At 37.3% G+C, this 19,215-nt stretch overlaps 1 protein-coding gene across 1 annotated transcript in view; it reads right to left on the bottom strand.

The window, feature by feature from the left end:
* Window positions 1–1,490: 1,490 nt before the first annotated feature.
* nme9 (NME/NM23 family member 9) overlaps window positions 1,491–19,215 on the bottom strand; it is a 21,815-nt gene continuing 4,090 nt past the window's right edge. The window contains exons 3-21 of the mRNA XM_059562562.1: window positions 17,788–17,891; window positions 17,625–17,696; window positions 16,518–16,634; window positions 16,042–16,120; window positions 15,875–15,957; window positions 15,573–15,665; window positions 15,299–15,453; window positions 14,052–14,239; window positions 12,888–13,032; window positions 11,608–11,715; window positions 11,376–11,521; window positions 10,436–10,580; window positions 10,102–10,358; window positions 7,469–7,564; window positions 7,012–7,119; window positions 5,905–6,012; window positions 3,768–3,869; window positions 3,459–3,566; window positions 1,491–1,627 (exon numbers count right to left, since the gene is read on the bottom strand). Of these exons, the coding sequence (XP_059418545.1) occupies window positions 1,506–1,627; window positions 3,459–3,566; window positions 3,768–3,869; window positions 5,905–6,012; window positions 7,012–7,119; window positions 7,469–7,564; window positions 10,102–10,358; window positions 10,436–10,580; window positions 11,376–11,521; window positions 11,608–11,715; window positions 12,888–13,032; window positions 14,052–14,239; window positions 15,299–15,453; window positions 15,573–15,665; window positions 15,875–15,957; window positions 16,042–16,120; window positions 16,518–16,634; window positions 17,625–17,696; window positions 17,788–17,891 (2,336 nt within the window). The 3' untranslated portion in view covers window positions 1,491–1,505. The remainder of the gene's footprint in view (window positions 1,628–3,458; window positions 3,567–3,767; window positions 3,870–5,904; window positions 6,013–7,011; window positions 7,120–7,468; window positions 7,565–10,101; window positions 10,359–10,435; window positions 10,581–11,375; window positions 11,522–11,607; window positions 11,716–12,887; window positions 13,033–14,051; window positions 14,240–15,298; window positions 15,454–15,572; window positions 15,666–15,874; window positions 15,958–16,041; window positions 16,121–16,517; window positions 16,635–17,624; window positions 17,697–17,787; window positions 17,892–19,215) is intronic.

Here is a 19,215-nt window from a genome sequence, read left to right as displayed (position 1 = left end):
GAAACAGCTGTCAGATTCACCAAATAATTAATAAGGAATAAAAACAGACAAGATTGTGTTCAGAGTGTTTAATTCATATGATTCAGAGATGTTTTCTAGCTGTCTTCAGATCCAAACTGATGGAGAACCAAAGAAACCATCATATCATTATGTCTCCCAAACAGGGTTACTATCATTAACTACTGTACAATAAAAAAAAAATAAAAAACTGAAATAAAATATAAAAAATACATTTCAACATTCATTTTAATTTAGTTAAGTTGAATTACTAAAATAATTCAAACTATGAAATAAATGATAATTACAAAAAAATATATAACTCAAAACAACAAAAACTACATTAGTGTATCATTTGATACTAAAAAAAAACCTTAAAGCATAATTGCATCAAATATAGTTTGAGATCTTATATGAACTGATTCTCTGAACGAGTCATTTTAGGGTGAATCAGATTACCCTGTTGTTTAATTATAGTAAGACTGGTTTTTCTCGTGAATGTTTTTGATGCAAGTAAATCATGTAACCTCACCTTGATCCATCTGGTACATTTTCCCGATCCCCTGAAATACAGAAGACAAACTTCTCATCACAATCACAGTTACATCTCAAGTTAATGTTGGAATAAAGTTTATTTATCATTACTGATTTTGTGTGATTACGTGTTTGACATGAATTTGTCTGTTATATTTGTCTAATCTTGAGACATGGGACAAAAAAAAAAAAAAGAGTACAGAACCGAAATAAATGAAAGTTAATTCACCAAAGGAATTCTTTCTGATTAATCCTTTTCATTTACGCTTGGATGCATCTATTTTTATTCAGTTTTTCAATGCTGTACCTCAGTCTGATCACTTTGACAGTGTTTTGCCTGTAATCTGTGTATTAAAATGCATACGCCATTCTGTTTTCTGGTTTTGCTAGCTATAAATAGGACTTACTTAAAACGAGTGAAATTATTGCACGTATTAAATAATTATATATTTCTTTACAGTGGGTGACAGGACTGATATACTGTATAACAGTTGTCATCCACAAAAATATAAGCATAATTACCTAGAAACATTTGCTGAAATATGGACCTTCGGGATGAAGGTTGACTTTGATTTTATGAACATTTGCTTAATATCTCACAGTTAATGCCAAAGTGGAAATGTTGCTGTTTCCAAAACATGTCTGAAGGATTAGTGACTAAACTTGTTCTTGACTTGTGCATCACTTGTGCAAGACCTGCTTCCTGCGAGCTGGATGTGGGCGTCTCTAGTGCTTCAGTCTCATCAGAAGATGCTGGCTGACTCTCTGTCATCTCTGGCTTCATTTCTTCAGCAGTTTCTGGATGTGGAGAGGAAGGTTGATGATGACTTTTGTGTTTACATATGACGTTTACATATGAAGTTAATGGACTAAAAGTACTTTTGTAGGCTTTATCGGGATTTCAGTTTTATTTAGATGAATTGTACATCCTAATTAATTTATTTGAATTATCCATTCGGTTCATGACTTGTGTATCACTCATTTAAATAAAGACCTGTGTCCTGCGAGCTGGATGTGGGTGTCTCTAGTGCTTCAGTCTCATCAGAAGATGCTGGCTGACTCTCTGTCATCTCCGGCTTCATTTCCTCCTCAGTTTCTGGATGTGGAGAGGAAGGTTGATGATGACTTTTGTGTCACCTTTTCACTTAAAGCAGAGATTTTTTTTATCAGCTGAATACTTTAGGTGTGAAATATTTACTTGAAGTTTTAATTTTACCAGTTCAAGTTTTCAGTTATTTAACATTTGGATGTTTACGGTCTTTGACTTGGGGGATGCGTGAATTAGCTAAACATTTATAGTTATTATTTTGTCATATATCTCTGAAGTAATAATAATTATTGGGAACTAGAAAGGCCTTCAGAGCGGTACCCGTTCTGGGACCCATGGCGGAGCAGGCACTTGCCTTGGCACTTGCCTCGACCACTCTGGTTGGAGACATATAGCCCCCCCAAAAAAAAATTTTCTTGGGGTCAGAAGCACTCTCTGGGCCAGACTCAGAAACAGAAGCCCTCACTGGGATGCACTCGGGAACTGAAGCTCTCTTTGGGCCGGACTCAGGAACTGAGGCCCTCCCTGGGCCCGACGTGGTAACAACAGCCCTCTCTTTTGCCTGGATGTGGAAATAGGAGCCCTCTCTGGGATAGCCTTGGGATCTGAGGCCCCCTCTGGGCTGGACATGGGAACCACAGCTCTCTTAGGGCAGGAACAGGAGCCATCTCTGGGCTGGACTTTGGAAATGGAGCCCGCTCTAGCCTGAATGTGGGAACAACAACCCTCTCTAGGCTGGACGTGGGGACAAGAGCCCTCTCTGGGCTGGACGTGGGGACAAGAGCCCTCTCTGGGCTTGGAACTGACTCTGAATTAGTTTGGGCTGTAGTGGATTCAGGACTGAACTTGACGAAATGAGCGGACTCAGGGGCTAGAGCTGACACTGGAGCGGACTCAGGAGAGCAGATCCGGGTTGAGAACAGTCTTTCTCCTCATACTCCTCCTTTGGTCTAAGGTTAAAGAGAATGCTGAAATCATAATAGGGCTTGGGAGAGTGTTGGCCAGCGGGCTTGACATTGGAGTGGCCGGCAAGCTTGATTGTGGAGAGGCCGGCAATTCTGGGCTTGATATAGGATCAGCCGGTAGGCTTGACTTCGGAGCAACCGACGATCCTTGGCTGAGGACTGAGACTAATCTTGAGGCTGGAGCAATAGGAAAAGGGAAGTTGAAATGAGTGCGGACCTGTCCAACTGGGACGTGGGGTCTGCCCGATCAGATCTCTGTCTACGACCTCAGGGGGTACCTCGGAGGTGACAGGTGGTCCGATCCCTTGGTTAGGTATGTGAGGATTCGGGGCCAGGGGTGAGCTGGTGAGACACAGTGTGTTCCAGAAGGGGCTGGATGAGGAGATTTTAAATTCTCCTTTATTTCTTCTACTTCGAAATTGAAACCATTTAAAAAGAGGACAAGATTAATTGTCTAAATCAAGGGAAAATCACACATGGGGATTCAGAGGTTCGTATCTTCATCCATTCCCAACTGAAAACAAGCACCAAGTGCTTCATCGTGCCAGCTCACCCGGTCAGACAGCTCGAGGAAATCCTCCACATACCTCCCCAAAGGCCAGCCACCCTGCCAGAGACACCACAGCCGATACTTTGAAATGAAGGACGAAGGAGTTTCAACAAGTACAGTAAGTAAGTTTAACTAAATGAGGGGTAACAGACGAGACACCTGAATCAAATAAGCACAATCAGAACACGGCAGAAACTGGGTCGCGGGGACCTTCAGGATGAAGGTTGACTTTGGTTTTATGAAAATTTCCTTAATATCTCAAAGTTAATGCCAAAGTGGAAATGTTGCTGTTTCCGAAGCATGTTCTGAGGGTTCAGTGACTAAAATTGTTCTTGACTTGTGCATCACTCATTGAAATAAAGACCTGTGTCCTGCGAGCTGGATGTGGGCGTCTCTAGTGCTTCAGTCTCATCAGAAGAAGCTGAATGACTCTCTTTAGTCTCTGACTCCGGCTTCATTTCTTCAGCAGTTTCTGGATGTGGAGAGGAAGGGTAATGCTGACATTTGTTTTTACATATGATGCTTATATATGAAGTTAATGGACTAAAAGTACTTTTATAGGCTTTATCATGATTTCAGTTTCATTTAGATGAATTGTGCTGACTAATTTATTTATTTTAATTATCCATTCAGTTCTTACAGTAACTTGTGCATTACTCAATGAAATAAAGACCTGTGTCCTGCGAGCTGGATGTGGGTGTCTCTAGTGCTTCAGTCTCATCAGAAGATGCTGGCTGACTCTCTGTCATCTCCGGCTTCATTTCTTCAGCAGCTTCTGGATGTGGAGAGGAAGGGTAATTCTGACTTTTGTCTCACCTTTTCAGTTAAAGCAGAGATTCCCAAACTTTTTTTTTTATCAGCCGAACACTTTAGACGTAAAATATTTACTTGAAGTTTTTATTCCACCAGTTCATGTTTTCAGTCATTAAACAAAACATTTGCATGTTTAAGATCTTTGATGTTGATTAATGATCACATGACTTCCAAGTAAACATAAAAAAGGTTAAATATTGTTTTACTTTTTTAATTTATTTACATTTATCTGACGCTTTTATCCAAATCGACTTACAATTGCTATATATGTCAGAGGTAACACGCCTCTGGAGCAACTAGGGGTTAAGTGTCTTGCTTAGGGACACATTGGTGTCACACAGTGGATTCGAACCCAGGTCTCTCACACCAATGGCATGTGTCTTATCCACTGCGCCAACACCACCCCCAATTTATATATAGGGCTGCATGACTTGGCTAAACATTTATAGTTATTACTTTGACATTATTGCAAATATAATATTATAATAATAATTATCGGGAACTAGAAAGGCATCCAGGGCGGTACCCATTCCAGAACCCATGGCGATGCAGGCAGTTCAGGAGGCCATGGCGGAGCAGACCTTGCCTTGGCACTTACCTCAACAACTCTGGTCAGAGACATATAGCCCCCCACCCAAAAAAAGTTTTCTTGAGGACAAAAGCACTTTGGGCTGGATTCGGTAACAGAAGCCTTCACTGGGCTGCACTCGAGAACTGACGCTCTCTTTGGGCCGGACTCGGGAACTGAGGCCCTCCCTGGGCCCGACGTGGAAACAGGAGCCCTCTCTGGGCTATGCTCAGGATCTGAGGCCCTTTCTGGGCCTGCCATGGGAACAACAGCCCTCTCTGGCCTGGACGTGAAAAGAGGAGCCCTCTCTTGGCTAGACTTGGGATCTGAGGTTCCCTCTGGGCTGGACGTGGGAATCACTGCTCTCTTTGGGCTAAACTTTGGAACTGCAGACCTCTCTGGGCTGAACGTGGGGACAGGAGCACTCTTGGGGTTTCCAACAGACTCTGGTTGTAGTGGATTCAGGACTGAACTTGAAGAAATGAGTGGACTCAGGGGCTTGAGCCGACACTGGCGCGGACTCGGGCTGGAGCTGACTCTTTCTCTTTATACTTCTTCTTTGGCTTGAGGTTAAAGAGAATGCTGAAGTCATAATAGGGCTTGGGAGAGCGTTGACCAGTGGGCTTGACATTGGAGCGGCCGGCATTTCTGGGCTCAATATAGGAGCAGTCGGCAGGCTTGGATTCAGAATGGCTGGTGGGCTTGAGAGCGCAGCGGCCAGCATGCTTGACCTTTGAGCAGCCAGAGATCCTGGCTTCTGAGCGACCAGCGATCCTGGGCCGAGGACTGAGACTAATCTTGGGGCTGGAACTGGGAAAAGGGTAGTTGAAAGGAGTGCGGGCCTGACCGACTGGGATGTTGGGTCTGCCCGTTCAGACCTACGTTCTCAGGGATACTTCAGAGGTGACAGGTGTTTGGAACCCTTGGTTAGGTATGTGGGGGCTCCTGGCTTGGGGTGAGCTGGTGAGACACGGTGTGTTCCAGAAGGGGCTGGATGAAGAGACTTTAAATTATCGTTTATTCCTTCTACTTTGACATCGGAACCATTTGTGTTTTCACAATGGATTAAATAATATGCATTGAACTCAAATACGAAATAATTATCATTTCGAATACGAAAAAACACATACAGAAATTTCTGAATCAGTGTGCAGAGACCTTAACACCGGACAAGAAACACAGGGCAAACAACTCTAAGTACAGAACTAAATAAGGGGAAACAGACAAGGCACACCTGAATCAAATAAGCACAATCAGAACACGGCAGAAACTGGGTCACAGGGACCTTCAGGATGAAGGTTGACTTTCGTTTTATGAATGTTTCCTTAATATCTCACAGTTAATGCCAAAGTAGAAATGTTGCTTTTTCCAAAACATGTCTGAAGGATTAGTGACTAAACTTGTTGAGATCACTCATTAAAATAAAGACCTGTGTCCTGCGAGCTGGATGTGGGCGTCTCTAGTGCTTCAGTCTCATCAGAAGAAGCTGAATGACTCTCTTTAGTCTCTGACTCTGGCTTCATTTCTTCAGCAGCTTCTGGATGTGGAGAGGAAGGGTAATGCTGACTTTTGTCTCACCTTTTCACTTAAAGCAGAGATTCCCAAAACTTTTTTTTTAATCTGCCAAACACTTTAGAAGTAAATATTTACTTGATGTTTTTATTTCACCAGTACATGTTTTCAGTCATTAAACAAAACATTTGCATGTGTACGGGCTTTGATGTTGATTAATGGTCACATGACATTCAAGTAAACATAAAAAAGGTTAAATATTGTGTTTTATTTTTATATATAGGGCTGCACAACTTGACTAAACATTTATAGTTATTAGTTTTGTCACGTTGCAGATATAATATTTTAATAATAATTATTATTAGGTATAGTCGTATTATTGTGACATCTTAAAATGAAGTAATCTATATTACTGTTGTAAATTATAATTGTACTGTAAAATAAAGTGTTCATTATAGTCATTTTATTTTACGCTACATGCGTCACAGTTGCTAAGGTGTTGGAACGGTTTCAACTTGACAATCTTTAATAACTCACAACCTGGGGAACACAGGGCAGGTAGGAACACACATAACCCTTCAACATTTAACACCGGACAAGGAAACACTCTTTAAGTACAGAACCAAACAAGGAGTATCAGACGAGACACAACTGAATCAAATAAGCACACAGCAGAAACTGGGTCACGGGGAGCACATGGGGAACAAAACACAACACGGTACATGGGTGTGACAACATGTTACAATACTAATTCTCTTGCTTTAAAACATTAAAAAAAGGGAGATTTTTACTTCTTAAATCATCAAGCTTTTATTTTGGCGGAATACAAATAAATTGCTCTCCACATGAATGTTGGAAATGATAAAGCAGCGCAACAGACTTTATAATTATTTCATTAAATCACAGCCTTCGATCACACTATATCATGATTTCAGTTTGATTTCGATCCATTGTGCAGCCTAATTCATTTATTTTAATTATCCATTCGGTTCTTGACTTGTGCATCACTCATTGAAATAAAGACCTGTGTCCTGCGAGCTGGATGTGGGCGTCTCTAGTGCTTCAGTCTCATCAGAAGAAGCTGAATGACTCTCTTTAGTCTCTGACTCCGGCTTCATTTCTTCAGCAGCTTCTGGATGTGGAGAGGAAGGGTAATGATGTTTATGTATATATACATATGACTTTTTAACTTCCAGTTAATGGATTAAAAGTACTTTTGTTGGCTTTATCATGATTTCAGCTTTATTTCAAATTATCCGGTTGATTTGCTTTTCATCAACTCTCGAACCCCTGTTTCAGAAACCCTAAAGGTCTAAAGGAACAGTTGACCTTAAATCAAATCTCTGTTATTATTAACTCACCGGTTCATTCTGTATGTGCAACGACAGCTCATAGTGACGGGCAAATATCAGAGTATGTGTTTGGAGCAACATGAGCGTGAGAGAGTTTATATGTTTGCATGTGTTTGTTCAGTTTTGAACCTGCTGAGCTTGGCTCTGTCTGGTTCCTCGCGTCATTAAATGATGGAGATCTGGAAGCTTGTAGATTCTTGAGCTCTGCAAAACTCTCCTCTGTTTCTGTAGATAGCAAGACATTCATTGAATGTTATTCTTAAATATTATATACATTTACACACACAAGTATATATATATATATATATATATATATATATATATATATATATATATACAGTGTAGATGTCTTATATTGTAGTAGAAAGTCTTAAAAACATAGTCATGGCATTAATAAAATATTTATCCGCCTCTATTTTGTTATTGTTTTGATTTTTCAATACAAATTTTCAAACATCCTTAATTCAAGACATGAGATCCAAAAAAAATTTTTTTTTTTTTTTTTGAGAAACTGAATGGAATTAAGTGAGTTTATGCTTAAAACAAAAACAAAGATCTGTCTTTGAGGAATGAAAACTTGGAAAATCTTAGAAAAATCAGAGAAAAGTACAGAAATAAGAAGCAAAGCGCAGAGCAGTAAGCTAGAACGTCCGAACGGTAGTAGCAAAGCCGGAAGCAAGAATTAGGTTGATCTTTCGGAGCCCAACGGCAGATATTTGTCCCTCTTTTAAACACAAACCCAGTTCATTTTTATACATTTCTCAAAAAACAAGACGTTTTATGAAATGTCATTTTTGCATCTTTTTTTTCACTGGAAAACAAGATCAGTGTGATCAGACGCTACGGTAAAAGTTATTTCCATTTTCTAGTTAAGCTGTTTTTTGTGTCTTGTATTTTTAATGTTTGCAGTGCTGCTAATGCAACTCATTGTTTATTGCTTAAACGTTTCCATTTAGAGAAGATTTTGCTGTATTGTGTTCCCCTTAAAATTGGTCTTATAAAGGTCTTTAAACATCTTACAACCCGAATTCCGGAAAAGTTGGGACGTTTTTTAAATTTTAATAAAATGAAAACTAAAGGAATTTCAAATCACATGAGCCAATATTTTATTCACAATAGAACATAGATAACGTAGCAAATGTTTAAACTGAGAAATTTTACACTTTTATCCACTTAATTAGCTCATTTAAAATTTAATGCCTGCTACAGGTCTCAAAAAAGTTGGCACGGGGGCAACAAATGGCTAAAAAAGCAAGCAGTTTTGAAAAGATTCAGCTGGGAGAACATCTAGTGATTAATTAAGTTAATTGATATCAGGTCTGTAACATGATTAGCTATAAAAGCTTTGTCTTAGAGAAGCAGAGTCTCTCAGAAGTAAAGATGGGCAGAGGCTCTCCAATCTGTGAAAGACTGCGTAAAAAAATTGTGGAAAACTTTAAAAACAATGTTCCTCAACGTCAAATTGCAAAGGTTTTGCAAATCTCATCATCTACAGTGCATAACATCATCAAAAGATTCAGAGAAACTGGAGAAATCTCTGTGCGTAAGGGACAAGGCCGGAGACCTTTATTGGATGCCCGTGGTCTTCGGGCTCTCAGACGACACTGCATCACTCATCGGCATTATTGTGTCAATGACATTACTAAATGGGCCCAGGAATACTTTCAGAAACCACTGTCGGTAAACACAATCCGCCGTGCCATCAGCAGATGCCAACTAAAGCTCTATCATGCAAAAAGGAAGCCATATGTGAACATGGTCCAGAAGCGCCGTCGTGTCCTGTGGGCCAAGGCTCATTTAAAATGGACTATTTCAAAGTGGAATAGTGTTTTATGGTCAGACGAGTCCAAATTTGACATTCTTGTTGGAAATCACGGACGCCGTGTCCTCCGGGCTAAAGAGGAGGGAGACCTTCCAGCATGTTATCAGCGTTCAGTTCAAAAGCCAGCATCTCTGATGGTATGGGGGTGCATAAGTGCATACGGTATGGGCAGCTTGCATGTTTTGGAAGGCTCTGTGAATGCTGAAAGGTATATAAAGGTTTTAGAGCAACATATGCTTCCCTCCAAACAACGTCTATTTCAGGGAAGGCCTTGTTTATTTCAGCAGGACAATGCAAAACCACATACTGCAGCTATAACAACAGCATGGCTTCGTCGTAGAAGAGTCCGGGTGCTAACCTGGCCTGCCTGCAGTCCAGATCTTTCACCTATAGAGAACATTTGGCGCATCATTAAACGAAAAATACGTCAAAGACGACCACGAACTCTTTAGCAGCTGGAAATCTATATAAGGCACGAATGGGACCAAATTCCAACAGCAAAACTCCAGCAACTCATAGCCTCAATGCCCAGACGTCTTCAAACTGTTTTGAAAAGAAAAGGAGATGCTACACCATGGTAAACATGCCCCGTCCCAACTATTTTGAGACCTGTAGCAGAAATCAAAATTGAATTGAGCTCATTTTGTGCATAAAATTGTAAACTTTCTCAGTTTAAACATTTGCTATGTTATCTATGTTCTATTGTGAATAAAATATTGGCTCATGTGATTTGAAATTCCTTTAGTTTTCATTTTATTAAAATTTAAAAAACGTCCCAACTTTTCCGGAATTCGGGTTGTAAATTAAATTGTATAAAACTTGAAGAAACCCTGTTAAATTAGGTAAATACGATGTGTTTTATCATCACGTGAAAACATCTGATTTAGATTAAGTTTCTCAGTACAATATGAATTTTATCTCAACAGATGGAGGAGCGCACCTAACAGAGGAGAAACAGCTCCGTCGATGATCACGCTCTCAGAGCTGATGTCTCCAAAGATGAACTGTATCTTCTGGTGTGCGTGTTGAGTGTTGGAGGATCCGTGGACGGCGTTCTCCAGCATGTCTTTAGCGAAGCGCGCTCTCAGAGACTCCGGGGCCGTTTGTCTCGCCTCGCTGGGGTCCGTCGGGCCCATGGCCGCCCTCCACTCCTCCACCGCGTTCTCCTTCGTCAGGACCATCATCGTACACGGGCCACTGCAGAGACATGAACCACATTTCATCTTACCGATGTCCTGCGTGAAACCTTCCCGTTGAGTCTGAGCTGAACTCACCGACACATGTAATCCACCAGCTGACTGAAGAAGGGTTTGTCTCGGTGCTCTTTATAAAACTCTTCCGCCATCTCTCTGGACAGAACCGTGTCCTTCAGACGGGAGATGGTGAATGCTCTGGCCCGAACCTCCTCCAGGATTTCCTCTGATATGAGCAGAAGCAGACAAAATAAACAGCGAGTTCCTCATTTAATTCATATTCTTACTTTTTCATTTCATAAACACCACCATTTGTGAGTTTTGGCAATAAATTTGCACTTTTTTTCATCAAGGATGCATTAAAATAAAGACATTTGAAATGTTGCAAAATAGTTCTATTTAGAACTTTCTATTCATTAAACAATCCTGAAATGCAGCACTGTTTCCAAAAAAATTAAGCAGTTGATTCAATCAACATTGATAATAATCAGAAATGTTTCTTGAGCGGCAAATCTGTATATTATTCTGATTTCTGAAGATCATGTGACACTGAAGACCGGAGTAATGAAGCTGAAAATACAGCTGTGCATCACAGAAATACATTACATTTTACAATGTATTCACATATAAAAAAAAAAAAGTTATTTTGAATTGGAATAATACGTATATATAGATCAGATAAATGCAGCCTTGGTTAGCAGAAGAGACTTCTTTCAAAAACATTAAAACTTTAATTGTGCACTATATTTCAGCAGTACTTTTCAAAAAGTAAACAAAAACTTAAATCTCCCATTGGCATCGTTTCAACTTTAAAAAATGTAACTGGCATCATATTCTTCTTTAATGTCTTATATTTTTCATTTCTGTGTGTTTCTGATAAGGTATTTGATTTACAGAGAACCAAACGCTACAATTTGAAGTAAATCTCCCCTCTTGTCAGCACTGCTGTGATGTAGCTGCATTGAAAGTGTGGAGCGTGAGCTAATATCCCTCTCCACTCTTTGGACTGCTGATGTCATACCCTTGTGTTCAGTGTCAGGTTTAATGACGGCGAGTGTGTCCTCCGGTGGGAAGAAGAAGCCGATCTCTCTCTCCGCCTCGTCTGAGCTTCCGCTGCCGTGAAGCTGATTAATACTGCAGCGGCCAGAGGAAAACTGGGCTCGCAGACTAGATCAGAACCACATATTTAAACACATGTATGATGAATAAACATGAAATACAACAACACATTGAGCTGAGCAAACATCATTAACCTGTGGGGTTGCTCAGTCTTCGCCTGGATGGGGTCTTTGGGTCCCAGGATGTTCCTCCAGTGTTCCACGGCTCGCTCCTTCACTAGCGCTAATGCTAACACAGGCCCGCTGTGAACGTCAACAGAGACTCACGTAAGGCTTCTGGCTTCTTTATGTCATTTACACAGCATTTATATGCAATTAGCAGCTATGCATCTAATGCTTAAAATGAAGACATAAGTTACATGTTTATCAACATTCTTTAAAATATCCATAAAATGATGACAGAATGTTCATTTTTGGGTGAACTATCACTTTAAAATAATTTAATACGAAAACTGAATATTTGAAAAGCTTCAATTTTAGATTTAGAGTTATTAACGCCAGATTTAGAGTTAAAACAGCACACAATGGCATTTTTGAACAGTTCTCATCTTTTGGATGTCAAAACATAGTTATTATTGTTAACTAAAAAATATGTAAAAAAAAAAAAAAAAAACTTTTTTTTTTTTTTTACATATTTTTACAAATATAAAATATTTTAAGTAATGAAAATATTTTCTAAAGATTTTAAATATTTTTTCTTATATATATATATATATGTGTGTGTGTGTGTATATTTTATATATATATATATATATATTTTTTTTTTTTTTTTTTTTTTTTTTACTTTAAATAAATGTAGTATTTCAGCATCATTTCTCACTTTTCTTGTAACTAAAACTAAAGCTAATACATAAAAATGAATAAATACTATAAAGACATATTTAAATAAATTACCAAAAAAAATCTACAAATTTATTACAATTTTAAAATTACATTGAAAACAAAATCTACAAATATAATCTAATTCAAAACATTAACAAAAACTACAATAGTATATCAGTGATACTGAAAAAGCACTGTGTCAAAATGATAATTAATAGACATACAGTATGGAAGTCAATGGGTACCAGCAGCTGTTAGGTTACCCACCGTTGCTGGTAGCCATTCAGCAGAATACAGAAATTCAGAGAGGTTTGGAACGAAATGATGGAGAGTAAAGGATGACAAAATGCTAATTCTGTACTCTGATTGGATGAGTCTAAAGAGTTCTGATTAAAAAATTACATAAGCTACAGTGCATGGCAATTCAAATGATTATTAATAATGCATCCTTTACAGTATATGTTGGATACTGGTATCTGTAATCATATCACTGATGATGCTGTTTTAAGTCATAAACCGCTTGTCTCGGCAAAGCCTCTTGTGGTTTACTGCTCTTCCACAGCATCAGATGTGTGATGTATGCGATCGCTCACCTGGTCATGCTCTCCAGCAGACTGGGGAAATATTCCTGCTCCAGGTGATCGCTGTAGAACTGTCTGACCTGATCCTCAGACAACATCATCTCTCTCTGCATGGCCACTGTGAACCCTGCTTCATGGATCCGGCTCAGAATCTCCTCTACAAACACATCTACACTTTACTTCCTGACCGTAAGCGCTCCAGTCCAAATACTCTGCACCAGCGGTCACAAGTTTGGACACATCTGCTCAGTCTCTATTACGACAGTTTCACACATTGTGGAATTACAGTAAAGTCATCGAACAGCGTTGTTATTGTAAACTAAAACCTGTATCAGTTATAAAAAAAAAAAAAAAAAGCTGAAATAAAATGTTAAAATGCAATAAAATATTAATACTACAATTATTTATATGCTATAAATTATAATAGCATATAAATAATATAAAAACTAATACTGAAATAAATGTTAAGCTAAATAGAAATATTTAGAAAATCTGTAAAAAATAGCACCTAATAAAATATAAAAACTCAAATAAAATATAATATTTAACATATTATTAAAATATTAATAATTATTGTATTAATACAAATTAAAGTAGCATATAAATAATGCTAGAATTATATAGAAATGGAAATAAAGCCAAATAGGAAAAAATAAAGAAAATTAAAAAAACTACTAAAAATGGCCAAAGCACTTAATAATAATAATAATAAAAAAAAACTAAATGAAAAAAAAAAAAAAAAAAAAGCTTAAAACATTGCTGAAATGGAAAAAAGCCAAATAGGATTATTTAAGAAAAAAAATAAATAAATAAAATCCCAAAACGCATTCCAAAATTATTAAACCCTAAACTAAAATCAAAATGAAAACTGAAATTAAAAAGTTGAAAACATTATATTTACATAAAGTATCATATTTAAAATCAAAAATTTTTAATGAAATAATTCAAATTATGATACTATAATATAGTAATACTATTATAATCACACTGAGATGGAAGCATGGGAGTGCTGTCATATGTAGGTGAACTCAAACTGTTACATTGTGTTCTTTAGATCAGACGAGTCGTGTGTGTCCAAACTTGTAACCGGTTCTTCAGTTTAAAGCTCTCGTTGATGATCGGTCTGTGCCCACGAGGCCACAGTTCTGCGGGTGTAAACGTAATGTTGGCACATGCCTCTGTTTTCCCTGGCAGCGTCTGGACGGATGAGCGCCAGCGTCCTCTCCACATGCCCCTGTTCCGGCCCGGCCATCGCCATCCTGAAGCTGGGGAAGAAGAACGCCAGCTCCCTGCTGGCCTGCTCGCGGTCGCTGCTGCCGTGTAGAGCGTTCAGAAGAGTCTCGGTGCCATACTGAGCCCGCAAGCTGAAGAACAGAGAGGAGAGCAGGGAAGGATGGATGGAAGAAGGGAAGGAAGCAGAGAAAGAGAAGAGCAGATGGTCTCGCTGCTGGTTCTGGGCCGGTGTTGTGCTATAACTGTTAGAGCTCAAATCTGAGATCGACAATGCAACACTCTCATATCACTTTTAGATTATATTTCATTACAAAATTACATAACACACACATCAAGGGATCAATGAGACTCTGTGTTAGGCCTTTGATGTCATATATGACTGACACAACAATATCAGCGAGTTTCAATAATCATTTTAAATAAAAATGTACCTAAAAAACAACAACTATATATATATATATGATAAAAAAATAGTATTATTTATATATTACTATAGTATGCATTGTTTATTTCACATTTACAGTTATTTTTAATTTTCATTTAAGTTTTTCATTTTCAATTATATATATATATTGTATAAAAACTAAAACGTATTTTATATACTATTATAGCACACACTATTTATTAATATTTAAAATTAGCTTGTATTTCTATATTTTCAGTTTTACTGTAATTTTAGTTCAAGTTTTAGTAACTTTGTTACATGCTTTTGTCAGTTTTATTAGATTTGGGGGTTTTAACATTTCTATTTAATTTTAGTTTATTTTTATTTCAGGTTTAGTTTTAGTAATTTTAAGTATGTCTTAATTACATATATTTATTTCACTTATTTTCAGATATTTTTAATGTTGAATTTTTTTTATTAAAATAATTTTTATATTTATTTAATATACATATTTTTTAATAGCTTTAGTTTTTGTTAACAATCCCAGCACTATTTTTAATTAACTATTTTAGTGCTGTACCATTTTTTTTTTGTACATATATAGATAGATATATATACATAGATAGATAGACAGATAGATATATAGTACCTTGATAAAATGTCATTATTAAATTGATTTTAGATTAGATTTTTTGTATGAGATCTTTCTTTGCATTCCCATAATGCAGATGTCAGAGAGACTGCTTGTGTTCATGTGTCTCTCCTACATAAAGTCTCAATATTTCTTTTCCTGGGAGTGATGTACCTCTCCGGTTGCGTCCTCCTGGCCTCTTCCACATCCGGAGGACCGATGAATTCCCGCCAGGCTGGGATGACGTCCTCAGTGCCCTCCGTCTTAGAAATGACTAAGACATGCGACGGGCCGCTCGACATAAATTGGATGAGCTCCTGAAAGTAAGGCTAAAGAACACACACAAACACACACACACTTCACATGACAACCTGGCACTCCGCCACAACACACCATCAGCAAAAATATTCAGAAACACATGCTATTTTTAGACCTTTCTTCATTTTACCTCTGCGGCTTTGTGCTTGTAGAAGTCTTGAGCTTCTGCTTCACTCAGCGTTCTCTCCTCGTGGGCCAAAATCACAAAACCCACATCCTGAATCTAGAAACAAAACATGCATTCAGGAATAAATAAGAGTTCAGCTGTTTATCTGTGTGCAAAGGCTACCATATGAATATATGCAACTTAAAAGGAGGCAAAAATGTAAGCTCACCTTCATATTGCTGTGTAAATTTTAGCAGCATAAACATTTCAAATGACTGACTGTGAAAATATATCATTTTCTGGTTCATATATCACTGAGCTCTTACCTTCATGATAATCTCATCTGCTTTGCCTTGTGCCACCACATCTGGCTTTATTATCGCCACTGTGTAAGACTCGTTAGCAGGAACTGAAAACACCAACCAGAGCAGCTCAATTCAGTCAACTGGGAAATAACAATTACGCATGACATTTAATGAAGGAAAATCATTACCATTCACATCTTCATCATGTGCGTGATCCTTAAAGTCCTCATTCACCTCCTCTTCCTCAGTTAAACCTTCATCTGTCACCTGGAGGGACAGGACAAATTCTGATCTCTTTCATGTTAATTGTACAAAAAGTGCCTAACAATAAGTAATAATTATTTCTGGTGTATAATATATATATATATTTTTTTTTTTTATTAAATAGAAATAATTTGAATTGTATTTATTATATGGTTTAAAAGATCCCTGACAAAAAGTGATAATATATATATAAAAAAAAATTTATTAAGGTGAAACAGGAGATGGAATGATGGACAATTAATTTCGTAATATAATAATTACGTAATATTGTTTTTTAATTAATGCATTCATATTATATAACTACTGCTTGCTAAATAATGCATTCAGATTTTATAATCACATTATATGTTATCTGTCATTCACACAGTAATGATGAGGACAGGAGTGTGGAGTAACTCACCACCCTGCGTGCGGCGCCGTGCTCTAGGACGTTCTTCTCTTTGCTCAGCTCTTCCTGTATCACCCTCTGCAGGAGAGGAGCGTTTGGTCCCCGCAGAACAGACACCAGCTCCCCACCCTACAGCAGGACAACAACACCAAACAGATGACAGCATATCTGAGAGCATCTCACAGGAACATGTCACTCTGCACAACATCACATTTTTCTAAATTAAGCCTATATTATGCTTTTTTTTGTTGACATTTCTTCTTACTATTCAAATTTTTTTCTTAAAATTGCAAGTTTACATCTAACAAATCTGTAAAAAAATAATTTCCTCAGCTAAAATAAGCTTCCATATTTTTAGGATAATTAATTATAATAATTAATGCATTAATACATTCATTCATTCATTCATTCATGCAATCATTAATTAATTAATTCATTCATGCATTCATTTGTTTACTCATGCATTCATTCATTCACTCATTCATTCATTCACTCATTCATTCAGGCACTCATTAATTAATTAATTCATGCATTCATTCATTTACTCATGCATTCATTCATGCAATCATTTATTCATTCATGCATTCATTCATTTATGTTTTGTTTTTGCATTTGCATTGTTTTTGCATTATTTCCATGACAATTAACTACAATTTTCCCCCAAATGCCAAATATTACGATGAATCTGGATGTTTTCCTTTTAAATTTGTTTTTAAATAAGTAGATTATTTTAACTCTAATTAGATTATCATTCCTCTAAAACAGTATTTTATTTATACCAGTATAAATTAACAGCAGTGCAACTGAAACCTGCATGATTTACAAATCCTTTACAATTTAAATAATACATAATAAATCACAGTAATGAGATTTGGGTACCGTTTGCTTACTTGTACATAACTGTGTATTGTCCTGAATAATGCATAAAAATAGGGTTCTTTGTCTATGCAAAATATTTTTTCTTCTTTTGTTCATTTATTTTGGAGTGAAATTTCACAAATGTCCTGAACAGGTTTTGAAAAAACCACCCATGTAATTATTTGCTCTTTTTAAATTAATATTAATTTTAAGAACAGTAAGAATTTGCAAGCATTGGGAGATGTACAATTTCAGACCCACCGCATAAAACAGAAAGGTAGGCTCACACTTCCCTCTGTACTTCTCCAGAGCTTCAATCCCATCAGCCTCAGCCTGCAGGGAGGATAAGACGGCGTGACAGAAACGGCGACATTCAGAAATGATTGTTTGTGGGCAATCTAATCTCCAGAGTGGCTTATCTTACTGTGGCAAAATGCAGCAGCTCGTCTCCAAGCTCATTCTTGATTTTTCTGAACAGACTGACGACGGCGCGGCAGGGTCCACACCACTGCTGGTACACATCCACCACTGACACACACACACACACACACACACACACAACAACAATCACTACAGGGAAACTCAGACCGCATGTACAGACCTCTAAGAAATCAGACAGACTGACCGGCGGAGAGTCATGAAGTATTTGGACATCTATGCTGCACTGGTCGCTTTAGTGCATTTCTCAAAGTTAGACTTATTTTTTATATTCATCTTTGTGCTCATATTTCTTTTTGACATGACATTGTGAAGGTATTTTTATTACAGTTTTTCTCAGTCACTTTGGTGCATTTCTCAAATCAGAAAAGAAATTCTCAAAACTACTTGTACAACCTCCACATCATCTAGTCATTTATACACATCATAAAACCAGATTCTCATTCTTTTGAACGAGTTGCGATTGCTTTTGTACATTCATGCAATTGATAACACACATTTATCTGCAGTTTCCTACATTATCAGTTGCTAATGTCATGTCACTCAAAATGTATTATATAGTTTTCTGTGCAATAGTCTTATCGCCCAAAACATCTAGTCTTTAGTTCATCGTATAGGTCATAAAATGCAAAATGGTTAATCTAGTTTTCATAAACTGCCAAGCACACTTTTTATTTTTATAAATTATTATTAGACTTTCTGTCAATTTGGCATGAATTGTGCAAGTTAATCTTTACTAATGAAGAGAATGTAGATGATAAACCAATGATGAATCTTCAGTTGGAAAGTTTCTACTGTATAGACAGAGGACAACACAAGAGTTACAAATTCTGACAATTGACTTATTTTCATCTTTGTGCCCATAATTCTTTTTCCTTTTCTATATCACGATGGCATTGTAAAGTTTTTTTTAATTATTATTTTTTGGGTCAGACCACTAGTAAAAGTGTAACAGGGAATTCTATCCAGTCTCTTTCAGTCAATATCCCACATACAGTAATGTGTAAATCTGTACTTTTGACATGGATATATGGCAGTTGGATATATGGCATACATAAGCATATGGCATATTGTTCAATACAGTAACTGTTACCCAAAATGTTGCCATAGTTTACATCAGAACATCCCTCCAGAGTACACTGTTGTATTGACCACATGACTAAGTGATTCGACTCTTGTTTGTGAACAAAGACACAAGGACTTGTCATTCTGATGGCACTGATATGTTCACTGGCATAAATACTTGCTTTTGAGAGATGAACTAAAGATTTTGAGTAAGTTACAGGCTTTTGCAGGTAATCTGTTGTGTGGTGCTGTTTGTACAAACTGTTTTGAGAAATGCACATACTTCTTTGCAAATAGTACTTTTTAAAAAATAAATTATATAAATGGCTTTTGTTTTGTACAATAGATA

This window comes from Carassius carassius, chromosome 11, assembly GCF_963082965.1.
Source record: "Carassius carassius chromosome 11, fCarCar2.1, whole genome shotgun sequence".
Lineage (NCBI taxonomy): Eukaryota > Metazoa > Chordata > Actinopteri > Cypriniformes > Cyprinidae > Carassius > Carassius carassius.
This window is presented reverse-complemented; position numbering and strand designations above follow the sequence as displayed.